Below are 26,647 nucleotides of genomic sequence, written 5' to 3'. Positions count from 1 at the left end.
CACTGTCCTCCAGTTGTTTATCGATTTGCTCAAGCGGGCACCAGTAACATCTCCACTGTGAGACTTGTTGTTACTGTTTTTGGCATATCGAATACGTCACGGGGAGCTTACCAGGCTTTGCCATGTGGGTGGGATACTCTCGGTAGCTTGCCAGGCTTTCCGAGAGGGATGGAGTAATTGAAACTGAAGGAATTGAACTCGGGTCGATTGATGTGAGATCAACATAAATATAAATTCAACAGCAAATGTCAATGAAATGAAAATGTTTATCCTGAGATATCCTGTTATTTGTAATACAAGTAAGTGATAATAATATTGCCACCGGTTTTGTTTGTTTGTTTGTTTGTTGTTTGGGGGTCACACCCAGCAATGCTCAGGGGTTACTCCTGGCTCTGCACTCAGGAATTACCCCTGGCTGTGCTTGGGGGACCATATGTGGTGCCAGGGATCAAACCCAGGTTGGCCACGTGCAAGGCAAACGCCCCACCCATTGTGCTATCCACCTTGGCCCCATTGCCCCAGTTTTGCCATGCAGAGTACTTCTGCATAGCAAATGCAAGAAGCAAATATTCCTTAAAAGCATTATAGAATGTAAAAGCCAAAGATGAACATAATTAGGTTTAAAGGAAATTGATTTGTGTCATCGACCAGCTAATACTGGACATTAGCCCAAAAGGACATGTGTAAACACACAAAAAATAAAAAGGCCGGCGGTCCGGCCGTTTCCCCACTCCACGGAGGTCGATGGCGATGGTCAGGCGAGGGAAGGAAACGAGGCCAAGCTGGTTGGTTTTAGCAGCCGTTTATTACATGGAAGAGATGTATGTCATGGAGGCCTCAGGAATCCTCAAGCACGTGCGCCTTTGTTCTCTCAGCTTCTGTCCTCAGCCCCATCTTCCCAGGTTCTCTGATGCACATGTCCCCCAGAGAGCCCTGCAATCTCCCTTAAATAGATCATAGTACTCTAAAGGGCGCAATATAGTGATGTCATCAAAAGGAGTTACAGAAAGAACATTGAGGCGGCAACATACATTGTTTCTTTACATCCGCAGGCCAGTAATCCTGGCCTCACCTTTTTACAAGCTACAAGCACTTAGATTAGCACAACAAAGACCAGTCTGCTAGAGCTTGGGATCTACATCTCCAAAATCTGCCAGCCTGGAGCCAGGCATCTACATCCCAAACACCAGGCCTGGCTTAGCACCTGGGATCTGTATACCTAAGGCCAGCTAGGTTCCTGTGAGATAAGAGAAACTACCTCAATATACTGAAATCATTTACTGAAGGCAGTTTGAAGGGGAGAAAGCAGTCTCATCCAAGCTAGTCAGGACACACAGGAAAACTGCTTCTAGGACGTGTTTCTCCTCTCCTTGTCTAACCAACATATAAGCATACATAATATTAATCATTTTGTATGGACACAGTAAGAAATACTTTGAGCTTATAGAATTGCTCTCCTAGGGCCATCTCGATCTCAGACTGCAGTGCTCAGGCCAGATATCTTTCCTATTCCTAGCAGCAGGGCCCTAGTCTCGTCGTTACTTTTGGATCATGACATCATTTGCCTATGATCAACCTCTTAACTTATAGTTAAGAATCATGGCACCTTGGCCTGGCCCATCGCGATACCAGGGTAGCACATAACTTACCGGCTGCCCTGGTTCCATCCAGTCCCACGTCGGGACCCTGCCCTTGGAATGCTAGGAAGTGAGGGCAACTGAGGCTTAAGTTGAGAAGGCAGATGCCCAGGAGTGAATAATATTCAAATCCAATTAAATCCTAAGTTATAAAGCATAATATTAATTAATTGTCTTCCTGTATCCATACAAAAGGACATTGCATTAAAGTAAACTGCTCAAAAGACATAAGGAGAGGAGAAAGACAATATTAACTTACAGTACAGCTTCAGTGTCTAAGCAGGATGAGACCTTACAAATTGGTTGGGGAAGAGAGCATAGAAGAGGTTACAGACAGACAAAGGAATGGGAATGACTCGGGAGCACTATGATGGGTGCAACCTGATAAACCTAAGCTCCGTGTACTCCAACAGGACATTAGCCTTTTGATTAAGCCTAAATTCTCCTTTCTTTCATAGCCTGGGTTGGGGCTTCCCTATTAAACTAACTTCCTTCTTCATCTGACTTAGCCTGATTTCATCAAAATCCAAGAAAGTAGAGTGTTTGGAGCTATAGTTATTTGAACTTGCATCTATAGGCTTAAAACAAACTTGTTCCTTTTTAACTAGGTCTCCTCTGAAAATGAAAAGGTTGCTGTAGTGCCTTCTGCTTACTAACCAAGAGCCTTTATCTACTTATATTTGAGCCTACAGCCTTTATGCTCACATATCAAAATTGATCAAAGCAATACCATTTCTAAAAAGCTCATATACACTCATAAAAATGATTATTGATATTAATACTTTAAAAATACATTCTGTTAACAAAAAAAATATTTTTTCATTTCAACTGTAAGAAAATTTCTCTTTGCAGTTTTATAAAATTCTGGGTTCTGCCTTGAATCCATTCCATTCCATATCACCATGTTCTCAGAAAAGAATTATGGATCATATGGGATATCAGGGATCAAACCTGGGTCAGCTGCATGCAAGGCAATTGCCCTACCCATTGTACTATTGTACTGGCCCTGGTCCTAGAGTCTTTCTAGAGAAAAAAATTAAAAAGAGGTCCATCTGATTCAAAGGCTAATAAGACAATTGTTCTTCTCTGATTCAGCTCAGATGGGGACTTTTTAACTGAGAATTATAAAAGGTACAACATCCCCTCTCTGCTGGCTTTCAGTGATGTTTTACTGAGTATTTACAATGTGCTCATCACCAACTTAAACATTTTTACCTACTTAACAATGCCAGAAAACCTATGCATTTTATATTTTTATTATCTCCTACTTTATAGCATAAAAATGTAGCTAGCGATAGAGCTTTTGCCTTACATGTGTAAGACCCTGGAATTGATCCCCACAATTAAACATACTTAAAATGAAGGCTTAGCAATATTATGCTAATATTATGCTAATCACTTTCTCCAAGCTTTAGAATTGTTTTCAGTTTTGCTACTTTTCTCCTCCTCACTCCTACACACATTATCATAACAATTTCTCTTCTAGATGGGTCTCATCAGAACAGACAAGGGAAGTGACCCCAACTTGGAGCCCTAATAACTCCTTGACATGGTAGCCAAAGCATCATCTGGTTCCTCCTCGGAGTCATCTCCAACAGGCTTCCCAAACACCAGAACATTCGCTATCCAGATTACATAATGCTTGATGAAAATGTCCTCAGCTCAACTTTAATCAGGCTCCACTGAATCCTCTTCAAAACCAGTCACGCACTTTTGGGATTTCATGCTTATCCTTGTCTGTTCCAATTCTAGCAAGAATCCTACAAATCAACAATTTATTCAAGCCCCTTCCCCCGAGGTAATTTCAGTGTGTACCAAAGTTGTGGATCCAGGAAATACACAAAGTTCCCCATTTAGTTTTTTATTGGGGTGTAGGAGATGGTACACCTGGTAGTGCTCTGGAGCTATTTCTTGCTCTATGTTCAGGAGTCACTCTGTGTGGTGCTCATGTGACCATATATGGTGCTGGGGATCAAATCAGGGACGTGTGCATGCAAGACAAGAGCGTTACTCTGTTCTATCTTCCTGCCCTGTGAGAACCCTTTCAAGGTAGGGAATAATACCTCCCCAAGATTCTGAAAGCAAGTTGGCAAATTTCTAGGAACCCAGATGAATCCTTATTCTTGAAGAAAGTGTTCAGTATTAAGAATGTAAGCATACAGTGTTGATTCAAGGACAATTAATTATAACAAATGTCATTAAAGAGTCCTTTAACTTAAAAATATTCCAGATATGAACCTATCATTTTATTTTCAGGACTCAAGTTTACAATCATGCTTTCAAAATTTTCCTATTCCTTTTATATCTGGAATCAGTGCAAAATACAGCAATTCAGACTGTCCAATTACAAATCAGAAGAGGTTACCCCAGGATGTGTGTGTGGAAGTAGAAGAAAGCAGAAGGGGCTTCCAGGGGAGGTGGCCATGTTCTGCTGTCTTCATCTGAGTGCTGGGGCCAGGGGCTGTTCAATCCTAAGAAAGAGAGCTTAAATCTGAAGTTTACAAATGGCATTGGAGTATTAGTCAAAGAATGGAGATGCTGTCACTTCTCCCCCTTTCCCACCAGCTTTTCTAAGAGATTATATTTGGGAGCTCGAGCGGGCCCAGTAACGTGTCAATTGGAGACTTTGTTGTTACTGTGTCTGGCATATCGAATACTCGGAGCCCCTCAGTCTTCCCATCATGAATCTTTTATGGCCATATCAATCAGGGGCTCTCAAGAAGGGCTGATAGTGGCCAGAGCCGAGAGGCAGGCAGGGGAAGAAAATTGAGATTCATATTTCCAAAGTGCTACAACTCAAAAGAGCTTTATGACTCAAGCCAAGTGCATATAAGCATGACATGATGCTATTGGGGGAATTTAAGTTACAATGATACCAGCACATATATATCAGTTAGAAAAGGGGCAGAGAGTTCCTGCACCATGTGGGATGGAGGCCACATCTTGATCTCCACTGCTGGCCAGTTGGCAGACAGCAGTGGAGATCAAGATGCTTCCTTTGTGGGGATACCCTCGCAGGGTGGGGTTCCTCTCTCTGAGGGAGTCTCTGGCAGCAACTGTGAAGATCTAGGGATGATTTCAGAACCCTAAGTTCAGAGTCTTATAGTATCTCCAATGGGGCCAAGCTGATACTTAAGTTTATACCATATTTTAGAGGTGTGTTGTCAGAAGCACCTGTCATTTTTAATTGAGGTGGCCTCTCACACTCCCAAGTGTCTATCTGGTCTTGCTTTTTGTTATCAATGTCTTCCTTAAGAATTGAGAGTGTTTTTATAGATAGCATAAATCTCTCTTTCTCTTGCCTTCTATCTGTGGGGGTTCACTCCATCCCAGTGCCCATTGCCTTTACATCAGCCAGGGTCAATCATTACAATGTCAATAATCACGGCATCTTGTCCTGTCAGAATCTCACACACATTCTCTCTCTCTCTTTCTCTCTCTCTCTCTCTCGCTCTCTCTCTCTCGCTCTCGCTCTTGCTCTCTTTCTCCCCCCCCCACTAATCTGTGCCTTCCCTCTTAGCCCATACAAACAGAATATCCAACTTAACCTACTTTGCTGCATTCAACACAGCCCCAGAACACAAAATGTGATGACAAAAAAAATAATTCTCTTTAAACATGGTAATTTATTGCCACAATCAGCAGCTCAGCATTGTTTGCAAAACTACCCTTTCAGGAAGCACAGGCTACAGAGCAACCCCATTCCACTTCCCCACCCCCAACCCAATCTTCTCTCTTGCCAGCTGAGAGGTCAGGGCAACCTGTACTGCCTACAGTTGGAGCTCTGACTATTTTCATCTTCTTGCCAAAGGAAATTGAGTGACTTCCCTCCAACAAACCCAAAATATGCCCACAAGCTTGCCCCACAACATTTCCAGGATTGTCAGTGCCATGCCTGGCACAGAGTCTCCTTCAAGAAGAGCCAAGGGAAAGGGCATGGAGTCAGATGCTCCTGGGCCTAATCCCCAAACCTCTGCTCATTAGTAAAGTGCCCCGGCCACACGACTCTCTGCACTTCTGTGCCCTCACCTGCAAACTGAAAATAACTCATGGGATTGCATCAAGCAAAAGAACTGACATGTGGCTGTGACTGTGTAGCTGAGCCCTTGAGCACAGGCAATTCTCCTTTTAAGCAGCAGCTGTTCGGTGACAAGGCAGAGTGGAAGCCTGAAAGTTCCAGGGCTTAAAGTCACTCACTCGCTGTGTGGCCACGAACAGGTTACATAATCTTCTTTGAATCTGGAGTCTTTACATGCAAAATGCAGATGAACCTGCTCTGCAAAGTAGTCCTGGGGCCAAGCACTTCCTGTGGGTCAGTGGAGAGCTCTGCACAGAAGCCCTCACCTGGCTTCAACTGTCCCTAGGAGTCCCTGCCCGTGATCAACCGGCTTTTCTTTCCCTTAGCAGCACCACCTACTACTCTCTTGCTTTCACACACTGAGACCCGGAAGTGCAGGCAGCGTATGAATGATGGGGAGTGTGAGAGCCCCTTGCCTTCGTCTGGGACAACCAGGAGGTAAGAACCGATCCTGGGATCTTGATTCTGCCTGATGGGCCTCACACATCCTCTGGTCTGGCCTCCTCCCCATCTCTGTTTCACTTTCCCTATGCCCTCATCCATTTCTCCCGGGAGCACTTGCACTGATCAAAGCTGTGAGTCATCCCATTCACCTTGGATACCCCACAGGGGTCCAAACTAGAATTCTCCTCTACCCGCCTTCTTCCCCGGGTGCTGTCCAGTCTCTGAGTTCTCTGAGTTCCTCCACTGCTCGTATCCCTCTCACCAGGACCGCCCACAATGAATGGATCACACACTACTACTTCTTTGTACCCTTAAATGATTTCCCTGGTGACTGTTCCTCCTATATTGCCCACCCCTGGCCAAATTAAGCTCTCCTGACCCTTCTCTTTGTCCCATTAGAATCCACCCTAGTCCATACCCCCTACTGTGGTAGAGAGCTTGCAGAAGCATCTCCTATCTCACTATTCTGCTGACACTTGATTTTTTTTCAAGCAAAGCTCCGCCGTCTTAGCTTGCTGCTGGAAACCCTTGATAATTCAGCTTCTGAATCTCCCCAGACACCCTCTACTCTCATTTGAATATCTCATACACCCCTCCCTGCATCACACTGGTCACTACAATATACAGGGCAACCTTGGACACAGTTCCCCTCAGTTAGTCTTCTATTCATCCTTCAAAGCCCAGTTCAACTATCACTGCCTCCAGGAGGTTTCTGGAAGCCTCAGTCTGATTACACTGCCTGTCCTGTGTCCTCACACTATCCTGACACCTCACCATCACTGTCTTACAAGCTCTGATGGATCCACTTGGTTGTGTGAACTCTCTAGGTGTTCCTCGAGTATACGGAGCTGCTTCTGGATCTCACTATCCCCATTACCCTGTTGCCCAGGCACTCAGCAGCTGCAAAATCCAGGCTAGCTGAGCAAAGAAGACCTGAAAATTTTTCTAGCAAGCATCTACCATTTTCCTCTCCAGATCCGTTGCCTTATTGCCTCCCCCCTCATCTCAAATGCACTTTACCAATTATCCCTACTTCCCTGCTCTCGAGAGACACATCTAAGCAGATGTAATCCTGGGCCAAGTCACATGTGTTCTTCGCATATGATTTGACAAAATTTGTGTGTAATTGGCTTCTGTCTGCAGAATCTAATCTCTGGCTATTTGATTTTCACACCAGAGCCAGATCATTGAGACATACAGGAGAGTAACGCCCTCCCCCTTTTCTCATCTGGCCTTTCTTCTATTCTTCCATGCTGGCAGTGCTTCCTGGCAAGTGCTGGAGAATGTCAGAGGGTTTGGAAGCTAGGTAAGAGCGGAACTGGGCCAGGACTGGGCTGCTACGTGTATAAAGGATCTGCACCAAGCTGAAGGCAGGCTTGGCCAGGAGATTTCGGTGGGATCCATCCACTGCACTCTGACTGAAGTTGACTCTGCCCAATCCCTGAACTGGGTGGAACTTTGGGGTAAGATGAGTGAAGTTGGGACTGGAAAGTTACCATAGTGGGTAGGGTGCTTGCCTTGTACATGATAACTCAGTTTCAATATCCAATACCACCTATGGTCCCCTGAGCACTGTCAGGAGTGATCCCTGAGCACCCCTGGGCATGGCCCCAAAACAACACAAAAAGAGTGAGGTGGGGAGAGAATGGCCGGAAAGGTCACAGCGGAGGACAGAGTCAGGGAATCTAACAGGAATCAGGGTGAGAGGCAGGCAAGAGAAATGTGCAAGACATCAAGATGCCTAAGAGAAGGAGACAGACTTGCCAGGTGGTCTTAAGCAAACCTCCAATGATCTACTGATATGGGCACATTGAATGACTTTCTGGGGCACTCATCCGTCCTCTCTGAAGTGACCCAGGGCCCTTCATCTCACTGGTTCCCTGGGGCTGCCCAGTAGCTCCCTTTCCCAGCATGAATGGAGCTAAAGGTAGACTCTGTGACCCAAGAATTGTATTCAGACAAGGGAATTGGAGGCAGGGCCCATGCTTTGGACCAGCATGTTTAGGTCCTGGGCACCCAGGGATAGCCTCGCATTTCCGCAGGTTCTGGGAGAGTCGCTCTCTACCCCACCGGAGCCTCACACTTTGCTCTCCCATATCCAAGCTGCCAGACAGATGCTTGCACGACGCCACAGATGGTCACCAGGAGCCCAAACACCCCTGTACTTGGCTCACATTTCCTGTCTGGCATCTAGGAATTGTGTCTTGTAAATCAGCCCTCTCATTGCTGAAGACCCAGAGCAACATTTTAAAGTGGTACTTCTCTGAAAGATCTTTGAAATGAAGAAGGAAGGAAGGAAGGAAGGAAGGAAGGAAGGAAGGAAGGAAGGAAGGAAGGAAGGAAGGAAGGAAGGAAGATCACAAAAGTGTTTTCAATTTCTGTAGGTTTTAAACACCAGTGCACAAGAATCACCTGGTCTCTTAAGACTTGCCATACCAGGTCTTCTTCCCTAGACTTTGGCTCTGCTAGTCTTACTTAGGTTTAGTTTTGTTTCATTTTTGGCTTTTTTGGGCCACACCTGGCTCTGTTCAGGGCTTATTCCTGATTTTGTCCTCAGGGATCACTCCTGAAAGGGCTTAGGGTACCAGATGGGAAGTTGGGGACTGAACTTGGTTGGCCAAGCATAAGGCAAGCATAAGGTGCCTTAACCCCACCCTGTATTATCTCTCCAGTCCCAAGTCTTGGGTCTTTTGGCACATCTGTGTTGCTCAGAAACTGCCCCAGGGCTGTTTGCTTGTAAAGTCCTAGAGGGACCATACAGAGGGTGCTGAGTGCTGTAAGGCTGCCAGGCTCCTGCCATGCCTGCCTGTGCTGAGCCGGTGAAGGTAACCTCTGCCTGCCACTGCGCACCCTATTTAATTAACACCTGCCCCGAAGTCTCCAACAGCCCCTTCAACCGGCTGCTCCTGCCCAGATCCACTTTTACACCTGTCTTAACAATTTGGGGAGACATGTTTTGAAGTGCCTCTTCCAAATCCCCTGCTAATGATCTGGTAATTATTGTGGTGACTCTTCAATGAGGTGTGAAGTGCTCAGCTCCCTGTCAGCACAGAGGATCCGGGCACCAGGGAAGGACTCAACAAAGGGGAAAGGGGGGCTGAGGTCTGAGAGTTGGGGGGCAGACCTCTCAAGCTGGAGAAAGGGTCCTGACTGAGACTGGCACAGCCACTGGCAGCCCCAGATGCTGCAGCCCCCCCTCCCCACTTTCCCCAGGCTCTTCTAAGTCCAGCTGTAATAGAATTAGGGGAACTGTAGTAAATGAGCCCCAAGTATCACCAGGAGCTCAGTGGGCTGGGCTCACTCCTTGCTAGACAGGGCAGAGCCACTTGCTCAGAACAGACTGTCATGGTCCTGAGCCCCTCCCAGCCTTGAACCACTTTGCCTTTGCCATTCCACATCCACTGCAAGTAGGCTGGCAGGGCTGCTCTGCAGGAGTCCAGGGAGACTGCCCCATGTTGCTCTCCCTCCCACTCTGCCTCAGTCTCTATCACCTGCTGGGCCAGAGCAGGTCCAGCTGTGCTGGTGGTTTTGACATCTGGATGCCAAGCACCCCCGCATTTCCCACACATTTGGCTAAAAGGACACTCCAGGGACTGAGATGGAATCTCAGGTGCTTGGAAAAATATGAGCTGGCTGGCTTTCCCCATGGGAAAAGAGAAAGACAATCCGAATAGAGGAAACGCCAGGCCTGGGGCTTCAGGAGCTTAAGGAGCAGAATACCCCCTCAGGCTCAGACCCCTTACTATCCCAGTAGGATACTGGAACCCAGAAAGCCAGAATTTGTAGATATTGGCCTGTCACTGGAACCCAGGCCCTGGGACTTCTCCACTGTCCATAACTGTCCCACCACATGGTCTTATTTGGTCTTCCTCAGGGGAAATCCAAGGCAGAGAAGCTGGCTGGGCTTGACTTGACCATCACTCACAGCTGCCCCTGTGCTGACTGGGCCTCTAACTAGCTTTCTGGGCCTCAGGAATTGGTTACTGGTTCCAAGAGTGTGTGGGTTGGTAGATCCAAGAGGATCTGGCTGCAGTTAGAAGGTCTGAACAAGTTTGATAAATGTGTTCCAATGTTCCTGGAGCTCTCAAAATGGGCTTTTGCTTCTCCCATCTCCTCTGCACCTCAGGCTATAGAACACCAATGACTTTGTTTGAAGCGGGTGTCTGACGGTGTTCAGAAGCAGTGTGGAGTATATGTTTATGATTCTTATTAGTGGTTGATGGGGAACATCCAGTTGCTCTGGCTTTGATGGCCCAGCTCTGTCTCCCAGGGTTGCCGCAATCAAACACTTTTAAATTTTTTAGAAAACAGATATAAGAACCACAAAACATCACTTGGTTTAAGAGTTGTCATTGCCCATAAAATAACCAAGTTGCACCCAAGTTGAAGAACCACACCAAAATATGTCTTCTAAGAAATAGTTTCAGCCTGAGCATCCCAGGTGTGGCCCAAACTCTCTACCCCAATTCCCTGCTACTGTTTTGGGAGGTGGAAGAGCTAGTACAAAGGTGAAATGACTTGCACACTGCCAACACTGGCTCTACTCCAGCATCACATGTTCCTCCAAGCACCAAGACATAAAACTCTGGAGGCCCCCCAAGCTCCACTGGGGTGACCCAGGGAACCCTCAGTACCCAAGCAGCACTGCTTTCTCAGGTCTCATGTTGAAACTCTGGACCAGTTGGCCAAGAATTGCTGGGAGGGATGCCCGGCTTCCTGAGTACCACTTCAGATTCCACCCACCCCACCCATTCCCACCCTCACCAAAAAAGGGAGTTTGAGAGCCAGAGTGATAGCTCAAAGGGTTAAGACTCATGCCTGGTGTGCTCAGGGTCCCAGGTTTAGTCCTTTGTATCACCTGACTCCTGAACACAACTAGCTACAGCCCTGGTGGCCCCAGGACCACTGGTGAGAACCCCTCCCACCAAAATAAAGGGCAATTACAGGTCAAGTGTGAGGCTCTGAGTTCCATCCTAATACTGCATTGTTTCCCACTCACTGTCCCTGAGTACTGCTAGGTGTAGTCATATTTCTGAAGAGGGAGAGATCCCATGAGGTTTTTGTGACTCCTGCTGATTTTGGGAGTAGGGTTTAGTAGGGCTTAATAGGGCCTGATACGGTTTCCCAGGCATCACCTCCACTGCCCCGTCTGTATGGTTTTAGCCACACCTCTCAACTCTCTTTCCAAATAATTGGAGAATACATCATTTCAAAATCCACCAATGTTACAACAGATACCTATAGGTCTAGGTATATTTGGACACTGGACTGGCTGTGCACCCCACAGAGTCCTGCTAGGTCCCAGGTTGCCACCCAGCACTTGGTGAATAGCTGCTTCACCCCAGGTGCCCTGGAGGCTGAGTGATGAAGGTGGAGCTGGCTGTCCAGGGCTCCACTGGGAAGGATGCACCCACCTGGAGAAAAAACAACTAGGATTTCTGTGTGGGTGGAACTAACAAGCTCACTGCAGAGTGGATGGAGTTGGAGTTTTCAAGATGTGTAGATGTAGAGCCGAGCCGTCCTGCGTCCATTTCTTTGCGACCACAAAGGCCATTTAGCAGGGCCGTGGATATGAATGAGGTGGTTAGATAAGGTTCAAATCTTGGCGCCACCACAGTGTGGCTTGGGATAAACAAGTTCATCTTTCCGAGACTCAGTTTATCATCTCTGTAAAATGGCCCTCCATGGTCTCCTCTTCAGAGGACAGAGGCATGGGTGCATCTCAAGTGTTCCACACAGGCAGTCTCTGTGGAGGGACAATTAGCACCCAGGGACAGCCAAGCCCAGCATTGGTGCTTGCTCTGCAGGCACCTCCGTCTTGCCTAACAGCAGAGTGGTCTTGCCTCCTCCAGAGGTCTTTGTTGAAATCTGACCAGAGTCCCAGCACAAAGCTCAGGTCTCAGGATAGAAAGAAATACCCACAGTAGCAATCACTCACCACCCAGCCGCAAACAACGAAGGCACCAGGCAGAATTAAGTCCAAACAACAGCTTGAGCTGGCAGCAGCGGACTCAGTCCTACGCAGTCCGTGATTAATTGTCAAACGCATCATGCAGACTGGAGCTGCCGCCCAAGTTGTGTAAAGACAAGTCTCCCTTCAGACCACAGTGATCAGGAAGGATGCAGCGCCACACCATTGGTGATAGGGCTGAGCTGTTCTGAGAGACCACAGGGTCAGGCGCCTTAGGGCCCCATCAGCCCCACTCTGAGCGCAGCTAACCGTTCCCCAGGTGTCTTCTACAGAGTGCCAGTGTGGCAGCAGTGCCTGCAACCAGTCCTGGATGTTTCCATCTGAGAAATGGGCTTTCTCAGGAAGACAAGCATAGCAAGTTCTCCTCCCCCAACGCACATGCCAGCAAAAAATACCACGTTCTTCACCAGCTACTTTGACATGGCTGGGCCACTTGTTTTTAACCCCTTCTTGTCTCTGCCCTCTTTATAATGGTTCTTTTATGATTCCTGTTTATTTCTCAGTCTACAATGGGTGGTAATAATATCAATTCCACCCACATAATAGAGGACGACTACAAATGACTCTACCTGCACTTGGAAGTCCTTGGATGAAAGGAATCCAAAAAACTCAGAGAGATGTTTCTGTTATGCATCACTTCACTAGGCAGTCCAAGGAAAAATGAGGGAATGTGGGACAGGGACACAGAAATGAAGAAAACAAAATGACTATGCATCATTCCTAATGATTTTATTTGAAGTCCTCAAGTATTGTTTGCTAACAATGCAGACGATGTAGGAAGATTTGCTTGCCATATTTTATGGACAGAACAGGTTTGCCCGCGTCTTCCCCTCATTTTGTAAAAATTACCAGATTGGGAGGGGAAGAGCAGGAGCAGGCTTTGCCTTTCTTTCTGAAATCAATTCTAAACGAAGTCTGGGCTCCCCTGGCGTGCTCTTCATAATAGTTCAACTTGCTTTGGTTTGCACACTTTGGCATGGCTGGGCATCAGGGTCTGTGAGTTCAGCTGCTAAATTCTGCCAGGTCAGGCAGCCTCCTCCCACTCCCCACCCCAGTCCCCTGATGCTGCATCCTGGTGGGACTGAGTTCCTTCACCAGCTCTGGGGAGGGCAGGGTCAGGCGGACAGCTCCTGGCCCACATGGGCTGGCAGGGACTGGCCGAGCGTTTCTGTGGAGGAGGTGTGGCATGTCCTTCTCAGCTCTCCAAAGAGCTGCCCGTAATCTGTCTGCCAGGTTGGCCCCATCAACTGAATTCACCAAGTCATTTGTTAACTGTTTATTGAATCCTTTTTTTCTTACATGCCATGTACTGTTCTACCCAACATAAAAAACAAGGCCCAGCTTCAAAGGGACAGGCAACCCCTCTCAATAAAGGGACAGACATTAAACAAATAGAAAAGAAGAAAGCAATAGTATGTTGCAGGAAAAAATGGAACCATGATGCAGGAAAAAAGGGAACCATGTGGTGGAAGGAAGCAGGGTGGGGCGGGGTGGGGTGAGGGTGTTAGGGGCTTCTTACAGCATGATCAAGAAAGGCGAGGGCTGGAGCAATAGCACAGTGGGTAGGGCATTTGCCTTGCATGTGGTCGACCCCGGTTCGATTCCCAGCATCCCATATAGTCCCTTGAGCACTGCCAGGGGTAATTCCTGAGTGCAGAGCCAGGAGTGACCTCTGTGCATCACCAGGTGTGACCCAAAAAAGAAGAGAAAAGGCCTCTGAGGAGCCCACCTCACATCAGCTCTCTAAGGGAGGAAGCAAAATAGATGTCAGGAGGAACCACGTCCCTGCAGAGCAAATAGCACAGACCAAGCTGTGCATCTGGAGTTAGCGCCACATGTTTTGGGCTAGTTAGGTAGCCAGTGTCCCTAGAACAGGGTGGGCATGGATGAGGCAGCGACAGATCCACATAGGAGAGCTCAGGAGATGATTCAGAGAGGAGGCCAGGAGCCACAGTCCATGAACAAGTCTCTGCCTAGAGTGGCCCAACTCACACAGAGAGCCCCAGCCTTACCCTCCTGTGCCCTCTAGAGCTGAAGGGAAGGTCACAAAAGCAGGAATGGTGACAATGGTAGGACTTCAATCAGATCATTTTCTTTTCAGACATCATCTCTGCCCACATTAGGGGGCGATCAGAAATGCAGAAAAGAATCACATGCAAGGGCCGGAGTGATAGTACAGCAAGTAGGGCATTTGCCTTGCATGTGGCTTACCCAAGTTCGATATCTGGCATTCCATATGGTCCCCTGAGCACCACCGGAGTAATTTCTAAGTGCAGAGCCAGGAGTAACCCCTGAGAACTGCCGGGTATGAGAAGAAGGAAGAAGGAGAAGGAAGAGGAGGAGGAGGAGGGGAGGAGGAAGAGAGGAGGAGGAGGAGAGGAGGAGGAGGAGGAGGAGAAGGAGGAGGAGGAGGAGGAGGAGGAGGAGGAGGAGGAGGAGAAGAAGAAGAAGAAGAAGGAGGAGGAGGGGGAGGGGGAGGGGAGGGGGAGGAGAAAGAGGGGGAGGAGGAGGAGAAAGAGAAGGAGAAGAAGAAGGAGGAGAAGAAGGAAAAGGAGGAGAAGAGGAATGAGAAGCAGCAGAAGCAGCAGCAGCAACAGAGAATGAAAGAGACCAGGTAGCTGAGATTATAATTACTTCCTGCAGGACTCTCAACTTTTGTCTAATGCTGTGTTTAGAGTTCTTTAAAAAGAAACACAGCTAAAAGATTTTCTCAAGAGAAAACATATTTGCACCAGAAAATATATTCGTCTTATTTTCTCCCAAATTTGCCAAGATGTGGGAGGATGTATGTCACCTACCTGGCCCAAGGAAAGTGCTGGGTGCCAAGGGCAAAGGTGCTCAGTTAATGATACTTCCAGAACCTCCAGTGTGGGCTATGCACTCTTCCTGTTCCTGGTAACAACACCACAGTAAGCAAGACAGAAAATGATGCACTTGATCCTTATCTTCTCGACCCCAAAACAGCACAACATTCCAGAAGGTGTGGGGACTGTACAGCGACCCTCTGCATGAGGAGAGGATGTGGGAATTCATGGGGCAGAGGGCAGACGCAGGGCTGCGTGGCTACAGAGTCTTAAGTTGACTCTGAATTGCTCCATCTCCCTCAGCGGGCTCCTTCCCTTCTGCACAGGTCAAGTAAGAACCCCATCTCTGGCTGGTGCTTTAGAGAGCATTACCTGCTGGCTCCACAGACCGTGGCCTGGCTCCAAACACGACCCCCGCCCCAACCTCCACCCCTGCCACTGCTGCCTTGAAGACCAAAGCATTTACCTGATGCCCTGAAGGCTGTTCACCAGCCACCGCCTCCAACGAACTGATCGATTGTGTTCCTGACTGAAAGGAGAAGGAATTCTTCATAAAAGGCCGAGACTGAAAGGAAAAGGAATTCTTAATTAAAAAAAAAAAACTCAGTACTGCTGACTGTCCTCTCTGATGACACCGCTTCCCGAAGTAAAGTGATGGAGGCATAAATGCAAGGGGAATTCTGTCCCCCTGCGGGGAATGAACCACAGCTGTAGAAGCCGAAGACCTTCCAAACAGACCTCAGGATGGCACTGAGAGCACAGACATCACAGAAGTCACCGCAGGAGGCCCTCTGTGGACAGATGGGCAGACCCTGGGTAGGGTGCATTTAGCACAACACCTGGGCCAGGCAGGCAAAGATGAGCCCCGTATTTCCCGAAAGATACAAAGCTCAAGTCAGAATCATGGCCTGGTCACCTGCAAAGAAGTCAGATAGTCTGGGTGTCTATCCTTTGAAGCCGTTTTGTATCTATCTTGACCCGATTTTACACATTGTCAGACGCGAAGGAGAAAAGCTTCCAGAAATGTTATCAGCCACGATCCCTGGCAGATAGTTCTGCTCAGGAAAGAGCTGGTAATCAGGGGACATTCTGTGCATGGCTGAACTTAGGAGAGGCCTGGGCTCAGGGACACAATGATTTCAAACCACACAGTCATTCCCTGAAGAACGCATCACGCGGGATTTCCCCAACAGGCTAAGTTACTGGCAATATGTTTTTAAATATGTCTGCTTCTGGTGCCTTATTCTTGGTAGGTTTCCGTCCATTTAATAACCTAAACAGGACGGTTTGTCCCCTGACAGCCACTTCTGCGGCCATTTCTCAGGAATGCGTCTAGCAGGGCAAGACCCAGTGAGGACCCACTTCTCTGGGAGCGAAAACACCTTCTCAGGACTGCTCAAGACTCATTTTACCAAAGGCACTAGAGAGCAGGGGAATTGTCCTCCACAGTTTTCCTGCTGCCAGAATGCCAAATGAGTCGATGATGTTGGAAATGCCTTAGAAAAACCCCTGTCAATCTCCCCAGATTTGGTATGTTAAGAGACACAGAAAGGCAGGAAGATGAGACTGGAGTGATAACACAATGGGTAAGGCACTTTCCTTGCACGGGCTACATGGGGCTGAGCCCCAGCACTGCATATGGTCCCCGAGTCTCACCAGGAGTGATCCTTGAACACAGAGCCAGATGTAAGCCCTGAGAACTGCCAGAGGAAGGAAAGGAGGAAGAAAAAAATGAGGGAAGGAAGTAGAGGGAGCAGAGGAAGGAAGGAAGGAAGGAAGGAAGGAAGGAAGGAAGGAAGGGAGGGAGGGAGGGGAGCAGAGAGGAAAAGGAAGGAAAGAAGGAAGGGAGGAAGGAAGAAAGGGAGGGAGGGAGGGAGGGAGGGAGGAAGGAAGGAAGGAAGGAGAGCAGAGAGGGAAGGAAAGAAGGGAGGAAGAAAGGAAGGAAGGAAGCGAAGCAGAGAGGAAAAGGAAGAAAGGAGGGAAGGAAGGAAGGAAGGAAGGAAGGAAGGAAGGAAGGAAGGAAGGAAGGAAGGAAGGAAGGGGAGCAGAGAGGAAAAGGAAGGAAGGGAGGAAGGAAGGGAGAGAGGGAGGGAAGAAGGAAGGAAGGAAGGAAGGAAGGAAGGAAGGAAGGAAGGAAGGAAGGGAGGGAGGGAGGGAGGGGAAAGAGAGGGAGGGGAGGGACGAAGGGAGGAGACAGAAAGAGAAAGGGCAGGAAGACCAAAGGCCTGGGGTCCCTTCTGCCTCACTTTCCCCGTCCGTAACGCGAGCGGGGGCTCTGAGGAGATCCCAAGGAGGGGTATCATCGCAGGCTCCCCTGAGACCTCGCCAAGGGCTCAGCCTGACTCGGCGATGATTCGGGAGCCCCAGCAATTCTCCCGGGGAACTCGTCAGCCCCCTGCGCCCGCAAAGGCCAAGCCCCCGCCCCGACGAGCCGCGGACGCGCGCTCCTCGTGGGGCTCCGAGCGGCAGCCCGCGCCGCGCACCCCGGCCCGCACCCCAGGTGCCTCGGGGGCCCTCTCCCCGCGGACGCGTGCAACCCCGCCTCCCCCCGAGTCTCCGAGGCGGGCGGAGGGCGGGCCGGGGCGGGGCGCGCGGGAGGCGGAGCCGAGCCGGGGATTCCTGCTCGGGGCGAGCGCCGGGCCCCGCACAGCCAGCCCGCGCGGTCCGAGCGCCCCTGCGTCGGGGCGGCGGGGGAAGCCCGGGCGCCGCCGAGCCCAGAGGGATTCCCGCTCGCCCCGCCGGCCTCCTCGGCCGCCGCCCCCGCGGCCGGGCGGGTGCCGGCGCTGCCCCGCGCTCCGCCCGGCCGCCCGGCGCTCCCGCCCGCCGTGCCCGCCGTCCGCGCCCCGGGCCCGCGCGCCATGCAGCCGCCGCCGGCCCCGCGCGCGTAGGCGCCCGCCGCAGGCCATGCTGCCCCTGCTCGCCGCGCTGCTGGCCGCCGCCTGCCCGCTGCTGCCCCCGGCCCGCGGCGGGCTGGCGGGCGCGCCCGACCTGCCCGGGACGGCTCCCAACGGCTCGGCCAACGCGTCGTCCGCGGGCGAGCCCGCCGGCCCGCGGCTGCTGGCCCCCGCGGCGCCCGGCGTGCCCGAGCGGCCGGGCCCCGAGGAGGCGGCGGCGGCGGCGGCGCCGTGCAACATCAGCGTGCAGCGGCAGATGCTCAGCTCGCTGCTCGTGCGCTGGGGCCGCCCGCGGGGCTTCCAGTGCGACCTGCTGCTCTTCTCCACCAACGCGCACGGCCGCGCCTTCTTCGCCGCCGCCTTCCACCGCGTCGGGCCGCCGCTGCTCATCGAGCACCTGGGGCTGGCGGCGGGCGGCGCGCAGCAGGACCTGCGCCTCTGCGTGGGCTGCGGCTGGGTGCGCGGCCGCCGGGGCCCCGGCCGCCTCCGGGCCGCCGGGGCGCCCACCGCGCTGCCCGCCTACCCCGCCGCCGAGCCCCCGGGCCCGCTCTGGCTGCAGGGCGAGCCGCTGCACTTCTGCTGCCTGGACTTCAGCCTGGAGGAGCTGCAGGGCGAGCCGGGCTGGAGGCTGAACCGCAAGCCCATCGAGTCCACGCTGGTGGCCTGCTTCATGACCCTGGTCATCGTCGTGTGGAGCGTGGCCGCCCTCATCTGGCCGGTGCCCATCATCGCCGGCTTCCTGCCCAACGGCATGGAGCAGCGCCGGACCACCGCCAGCAGCGCCAGCGCAGCCGCCGCCGCCGCCGCCGCCGCCCCCGCCGCCGTGCCCGCCGCCGTGCCCGCGGGGACCACCGCGGCCGCCGCAGCTGCCGCCGCCGCCGCTGCCGCCGCTGCTGCCGCCGTCACCTCGGGGGCGGCCACCAAGTGACCCGCTCCGCGCCGCCCTGCGTCCGCCCCCTGCCCTCCGCGCGCTCGGGTGCCTTTCCCGCCGGGACGCTCGGCCGGTGTGCTTCGTGCTGTAGTGACCGTTAGTTCTTCCCGGGAGGGGGCAGCCGGGGAGGCGCCGTCGTGTCTGCAAAAGATTGGAGCTGCGCGGCTGCAGGTTTTCTCTGGGGAGCAGTTGCAAAAAGCCTTTGCACTTGAGGGTGGCTCCGCACCTGGAAGACAGAGAGTGACAAAGGGGCCCTTTCTCCTCCAATGCATCCTCCCGCACCCCCCACCCATCCCCCGCACCCACGTGCCCTATATTCATGGCAGAAAATGACCAAATCCTGTGTATTTGTTTTATATATTTAATAACTGTTTTAAATGAAAGTTTTAGTAAAACAAACAAAACAATTAAATTGCTATTGCTGTAGTAAGAGAAGCTCTTTGTATCCGAACATAGTTGTATTTGAAGTTTGTTGTTTTTTTTTTTAATTTATTTTAAGGGGGGGCATGGGATGGATTTGACACTGACTATTATTACCGCTGCAATGAACTTGATGAACCTTTTCCTAGTCGATCTATCTGGTGATGTGATCTGGTGGGCGTTTTCTTCTTGTACTTCTGTGGGATTTTTCTTTTTGGCTTTTAATACAGACATTTTCCTCCAGAGATGCGTATGCAGCCGTTTCTTTATTTGGCTTAGGAGAAAGAATCCAGTAATTACAAGATGTTTCCCTTGGAATAGATGGGTTGGGATCTCCAAAGAGAAAGGCTCATTCTGGCTTCTCACCTGATTGTTACTTTTCATCACACTGTTCCCCAAACATCACCCTTCCCACCCCTCAATCCCATCCTCTCTTATCCGGGTAGGCACAGTTTTATGGGGATTTATCTTTTTTTACCCACTGTCCCAAGGTTAATATCTGCAAAATACCAAGTGAAGTGAAGAAGTTAAAAATCAGTAGTTCTTCTGAGCTGTCTCTCTTTCATGGAAACAGCTTCTTTAGAAAGGCGTGTAGATTACCTTCTGTGTGTAAGCTTTAAGCACATCTCAAAGGCTGGCTTTCCAACATAAGATACTTTGCTGTAGATTAGACTTGTTTCAGTGGGGACTGGAAATTGCTCTGTGGGAACCCTATCCTCTGCATGTAGGAAGCTGTGGATTCCATCCCTGGGACCTTACCCCCAACCCCACCGCATGGATTTTTTTTTAATATAACTTCTCGGGGAGGAAACAGTTAACCATCAGAAGGCTATTGTCACTCCTAATATCCACATTATCCTGTCTGTGAGGTCCTCTATTTAGATTCCTTCCATTTTTCAGAAGAAGAATAAATAAAATTACCAGGTACAATAGAAAAACCATTTTAAATGCCTTTAAAACTATTTTAAGAACTGCTTCCCCTCTTTCTTTGCACTCCACTTTTGAGAACCTACTTGATATTGTCCTATGGCTATAGACTTCAGAGTGGAGACCTGGTTTGCATTGCTTGGGAACTGATAGGTGAGGTGGGAGGTGGGAACTGATTAGTGAGGTGGGACTGAGTCCAGCCAGGACCGACTGTACCTGTGCCCATGCAGAAGGCCCAGTTACGGCTTACCAGCCCTCCCAGGGCTTCTGGCAGGTTTCAGGAGTGAGAACGGTGGCCGTGGAGGATAAAATCGCACTGCCTGTTTCTTTAATCTTCACATGTCCTCATCACATCAAAGAAACAGGACACTTTCCACAGAGGTCTTTCTGGGATGTGTTTTGTTTTTAGGTGTGTCTGTTGGGGATTAAATTCAGGATCTCACACATGCAAGACAAGTACTGCACCTTACCACTGAGCTACATTCACAGTCCCACTTGTTTCTCACCCCTGCCCTTCACCACCGTCCCTGGAGGTGCTATGGTTGCGTTTGTGGGGTTGAGGAGGGTGACATTTCAGGTGCTCTGGACACCCCAGGACTCTTTCTGAAGGAGAGACTGAGTTGTGGTCCTGCAGATTCCACAGTCCCTCTGCCTCCCTGGGATCTGAGATCTTTCTGGCAGGGGCCAGGGGATAAGGATGATGATCTCCCTCTTGCAGTGCCCAGATTCTAAAGAGACACCCACAGTCCTGCAAATTGCTGGCTTCCTAAGTTACTGTAAATCTTCTTTTGCCCCAAGCAAGGGAGGTTGTGAATTTTACTCATTTCCAAACTAATGTTCACTACCAGGAAAAAAATCAATAACAACTAGCCATGGTCCATTTTTAATGTGATCCTCACATTATGTAATTCTGGAATAGATATATCTGGCAGACAGGTTTATTCTTTCATTTCTGTGGGCTCCTTTCTGAGAGCTAGAAGCCAGTCAAGGAAGGTTCGGCACCTCCCTGGATAAAGGAAGTCAGGTGCTGGCAGATTCAGCTGGTGGCAGGGTGGGGGTGAGGGTCTGTGGTCCTGAGTCAGCTCCCCCTGCTTCATCTCAGGAATGAATCACTTCCTATTCTGCATTTTACTCAAGTAATTCTCAGGCGGGAAAGGAGCCTACACATGGCTACAATTCCAGCCCGTTCTGAAAGCCTCCTGAGGACACCTTGAGTTGCTAAAGACTGCACAGGATGTATTCACAAGATTCTCAACTACTCCTGCTTCTCCCCCTACAGACCCCATTCATCCTGAGCTGCCCTCACCCCTGACCCCGGGTCTGAATTCTGCATCTTCAGCTGAAGAGAGCTGCTTGGCTCAAAGCCTCACTCTCTTCCTGGGGCATGCTCTGGTGATGCCCAGCATGGGGCATAAAGACCCGTTCCTCCTGGCAGCTGTGCTGGGTTCTCAGTCTTCAGGGGTTCTCCCAGGTTAGTGAAAAGCATCTAGAGAGACTCTTGTGGGGAGGTTCCCAGTCTCCTACTGCCCACTCTGTTTTTTCCCCCTCTCTTCCTAGGACCTTCACTCAAGTGCCTAATAAACCTTGGCACACTCATTACTAACCCTACCAGTCTTTTCTCTGAAACCTGCCTGGAATGGAAAAGCTGCTCCTGCCCAGTATGGAATGGTTCTAGGCACATGGGCATTAGACTTCTCTGGGGAACAGATCCCATCAGCCAGGACCCATCCTTAGCACCTGTTTCTATTTTTTCTTGTCTGTTTAGAGAGGACTAGCCATAAGATATACAGATGGCCAAGAGGCTTATGAAAAATTGCTCATTGCCATACATAATTATGACATACATACACAATTATGACATACATAATTTGCAAAAATTCAAATCAAAACAATAGGGAGATAACATCTCACACTTGTGAGAATGGCACATATCAAAAAATCTGGAAATAGATTCAAATAAATCTCAAAAGAGGTCAACACGTTGCAGAAGATTCTCCCGGCACCTGTTCATGGCTCAACATGGCTGAGTTGTCTGGGGCACCCCAGAATGGGGGTAGGCCAGTCCAGTGCCCGCATAAACAGAGCCCTGGCAACTGATAGCTCCCACACTCCACAATTGTCACCATGCCCCCCTACCCCCACTGTCTTTGGACAAGCCTCACTCAGAAATTAACCTGCTGAATGATTCAGATACATGGGTTTTGTGACTGAAATCTCCAGGCTTTCACGGAGTCAGGATGGGCTAACTCCCCCCCCCCCCATTTCCTTGTATACTTCCAGAAGCCCCAGAAGTCGTGCACACAACCCAAAGCCACCACTCAGTTAAAAATTTAACTCCAGCTATATCACTCTGTTTAAAAGTCTGAACTTCCTGGAGCGTGCAGCTGTGCTACATTTCAAATTCTACAACACTGATAAATTAGTGAAAGAGTCTCCAATGTGGCACTTGCTAAATTCTCAGGGCTAGGATGAATGGAAACTTTACTGGTGCCTGCTCGAGGAAATCGATGAACAGGAGGATGACAGTGATACAGTGATAAATTAGTAGTAGCACACCAGACTGAATGGGATGTAATGCAGAAGACAACCAGTCTCAATTAGCAAGACATAGACACAGAAGCCTCAACCTGTAACAACATCCAATAGTCTCTTTCTTATGCAAGACTTAATGGCTCCGGTGAGCTACAGCCATCAATTTTCACTAACTTTCTTCTAGGAAACATTTTTGACCATTCTGCTAGCACATTATTGATCACAAGCAATATAAAATTATTGAGGGCCTACTATGGGGGCAGGCGTAAGGGGTGGTTGAAAAAAATTGAGATAATGGTGGAGGGAAGGTATAATGGTTGTAGGATTGGTGTTGGAATATTGATTGCCTGTAACAAACAATCACGAGCAACTTTGTAAATCACAATGTTTGCATAAAGTGTAGGGAGGAAGTTTACATATGTAGGCCTTACCTATTCCATGTAAACTCCAAAATATATTAACACAGAATGACAGGTAAGACATAATTATTACTATAATGAGATCCAAGTATAAAATAAAATTTTATGTAACAGACTTTAGATCCAAAGTTGAAAATGTATATATGTAAATGAGAATCAGCATTTTATTATATTGTATTAAGTGGTTTAATTGGGGCTGGAGCAATAGTATATAGTGGGTATGGCACTTGCCTTGCACACAGCCAACATAGGTTCGATCCCTGGCATCCCATTTGACTCCTGAGCATCACCAGGAGTAATTCCTGGGTACAGAGCCTGGAGTAACTCCTGAGTATCATCAGTTGTGACCCAGAAAACAAAAAAAAAATTCTTTAAATAATAAAAAATAGCCATGGCAAGCTACCTGTGGCATATTCAATATGCCAAAAACAGTAACAATAACGGGTCTCATTCTCCAGTCCCTGAAAGAGCCTCCAATATGGCAGAGTTGGGAAAGATGAGTAAGGAGAGGCTGCTAAAATCTCTCAGGATGGGAGATGCAGAACTGAAAGTAGACGATAGACCGAACATGACAGCCACTTAATACCTCTACTGCAAACCACAATACCCAAAGGAGAGAGAGAGCAAAAGGGAATCCCCTGCCACAGAAGAGGGGTAGGGTGGAGGGGACGGGGGACGGGGTGGGTGTGATGGGAGGGATGCTGGGACCATTGGTGGTGGAAAATGGGCACTGGTGGAGGGATGGCTACTCGACCATTGTATGACTGAAACATAAGCACGAAAGTTTGTAAGTCTATAACTGTACCCCACAGTGATTCACTAATAAAAAATTTTTTAAGAAAAATCTCAGAGGGGCTGGAGCAATAGCACAGCGGGTAAGGCAATTGCCTTGCACACAGCCGACCCAGGTTCGATTTCCAGCATCCCATATGGTCCCCTGAGCTCCGCCAGGGGTAATTCCTGAGTGCAGAACCAGGAGTAACTCCTATGCTTCGCTGGGTGTTACCCAAAAAGGGAAAAAAAGTCTCAGAGCTGGGATGAATGGAGACATTACTGTCACCCACTCAAGTAAATCATTGGACAACAGGATAACAGTGATACAGTGAGTAGAAAATAATCGTTTTTATTTTCTTGTTTACATAGATTAAAATCATATATTAATCACTAGTTTGCCCTTCCCGGTTTATTTTCTGATCATTCTATTTGCCAGTTCTAAAAGTTTTGTTGTAATAAGCAATATAAAGTAAATGTGCTAAGTACCAAAGGGGGCAGGTTGGGATTGGGAGAGAAACAAGGGACATTGGTGGAGGAAAGGTCACACTGGTGTTGGAATACTAAATGCTTGTAACCACTGCATAATGAAAAACTTTGTAAATTATGGTGTTTTAAATAAAAAGTTAATTAAAAAATAAAAATAAAACCAGTCCTAGAGTAGAGTGGAAAATAACTTTTAAAAAAATTAAAAACAGGCTTCTTCTTTCAAGAGCATGGCTATGATAAACATGGATCTCCCAGGGTAAATATTTTGGGGAAGGTCACACCCGGCTATGCACAGGGGTTACTCCCGGCTCTGCACTCAGAAATTACTCCTGTAGGTACTCAGGGGACCATATGGGATGCTGGGAATCGAACCCGGGTTGGCCGTGAGCAAGGCAAGCACCCTCCCCATTGTACTATCGCTCCAGTCCCTCAGGATGAATTTTGTCTTCTCTTATTGAATGGGTCTACCTCCAGGTGAGTTTAAAATCAGCCTTATCCTTTTCTTTCAGAACACCCGACATGTTTGGAATAGTTTTACTCATCTGGATTTTTTAAATAGCACAAAAATTTGTCTTACTAGCAACCTGAGTGCTCTTTTTCCATGTCAGTTGCTGCAGTAGGAAGCACATCAGAATGTGAAGAAAGACAAGGGGGCAGTCAGTCAGCAGTGGTGGCACGACTGAACTTGGAAATGGACCTGGTGCAAACTCAGTGGAATAATCCCAAAAGACTGCCTTTATCCCAAATTGTCAACCCGATTGTTCAAGTTAAAGGAGTCATAACTTTTTCATTTTTCAGTGTCTGCTTTTCCATAACCCCTTGAAGAATCTGGGAGTGACATAAAGCCAAATTTTTCACAAAGGCAGCATTCCCCCCCACCCACCATTGCTTAAATCACAGTGTCAATTATTATCTTTTTTTTTTTTGGTGTTATGTCTTAAAGCACAGGCCATTGGTCCTCAAAACTGATTGCAGGAAATGAAAACACTTTGTTTTCTTCTCTTCATTTTTCACCTACTGTTTTTTGTTCTATGGGAGCACCAAAATATTCCAGCACATCTCTTAAACTATTAATAGCAGAGACATAAGTGAAGCAAAATCAGGGAAACACTAACGGCTGCTGCGTGCCTTAGTCCGCGGTTGAACGCTACCTTCAATCTACCGGATGTGGCGCTGAGAGCGTTAACGGTTCTGGACTCAGGACCGGCCTCAGAACCCTCCAGCAATAACGGAAACTCTGCGTGCATCACTTCGAGTCCAGTACCGCCCAGAGGGCGCTGGCGCAACGTACGTCTCTCGTTCATCTGGGGGCGCTTCGCTCAGCCCAGGTAACTCCTTGGAAGGCGTTTTGCCTCCTTCTGCACCTCTTCGCCTAGTGCACACCCTAGAATTAGCTCTCCCCTTTCTTTCCACGCCAATCTAAGGGACTGCCGTTTTCTAAGACTAGGGAGCCACACAGGTGCATTTGTCTCTGGGCCACGCAACCCGCAGATTGGCTCTGAGGCCACTAGGTTTTCTGCTCTTTTGCTGTATCAGCTGCACCTTTCCACCGCCTGGCTGTTGGATGGACCTCTAAGGGGAACGTGACCTGATCAATGGAAAGTGATGGATGAATGATGTTTTCTATGAGAAAAACGTCAAAACTGAATGTGGGGCTCAGGAAGCTAAAATGGTAAGAAACCAGATAATACACTTTTGGTGGTTTTTTTGTTTGTTTTTTTGTTTGTTTGTTTTTAGGTTAAGTCCCAAAGAAACACATCTCAAAATCTCCCCTTCTGAGCTTGGAGGTAAATGATGACATGAGGTGGTGAAGCCTCTGTAAAAAAAAAAAAAAAAAAAAAAAAAAAAACTCATGAAGGGGCTGGAGAGATAGTACAGTGGGTGTGCCACTTACCTTGCACCCAGCTGATCTGGGATTAAGCCCCAGCAGTGCATATGGTCCCCCCAAGGAGTGCTGAGGAATAGCAGTGCCCTAGGATTGAGATCCATCAGGAGTTGATGGGAGTCAGGGGAGAACTACCCCTGCTCCCTCACCCCTCAGTGCAGATCACCCTGAGAGGGTGCCAGGAGTTCCCAGGGCACCTCACTTGCTGGGTAAATCGGTCTTGCATCTTGTGTCACCTCTTGTCCTCTAGCTAAGTAGTATTTCCTATGATGCTGTGATGTGCCCTCCTCCCCCAAAAGACCATCAGTCTCAGTCTCTCCGTCTCTTTTCTCTTTGGGGGATCCCAACCCAGATAATGGATCATCTAATGTGTTCTGCACCCAGACCCCAGGGAGAAGGCCCTTTGATTTGCTTTTCACAAAGAAGAAACTGAGGCTTAGATACA

General features: G+C 49.0%; 1 protein-coding gene across 1 annotated transcript; it reads left to right on the top strand.

Moving 5' to 3' along the window:
• Positions 1-17,718: 17,718 nt before the first annotated feature.
• Positions 17,719-19,424, top strand: TMEM158 (transmembrane protein 158). Its single transcript, XM_056129421.1, has one exon. The coding sequence runs from the start codon at positions 17,839-17,841 to the stop codon at positions 18,754-18,756; it is 918 nt and encodes a 305-aa protein (XP_055985396.1). The 5' UTR covers positions 17,719-17,838; the 3' UTR covers positions 18,757-19,424.
• The last annotated feature ends 7,223 nt before the right edge of the window (positions 19,425-26,647 follow it).

This window comes from Sorex fumeus, unplaced genomic scaffold (assembly GCF_029834395.1).
Source record: "Sorex fumeus unplaced genomic scaffold, SorFum_2.1 ptg000072l, whole genome shotgun sequence".
Lineage (NCBI taxonomy): Eukaryota > Metazoa > Chordata > Mammalia > Eulipotyphla > Soricidae > Sorex > Sorex fumeus.
Note: the sequence above shows the minus strand (reverse complement) of the source record. Positions and strands in the feature narration are given on the sequence as shown.

Excerpts from the sequence above, each read along its gene's own strand:
- TMEM158 (XM_056129421.1), top strand. The coding sequence starts at position 17,839 with ATGCTGCCCCTGCTCGCCGCGCTGCTGGCCGCCGCCTGCCCGCTGCTG.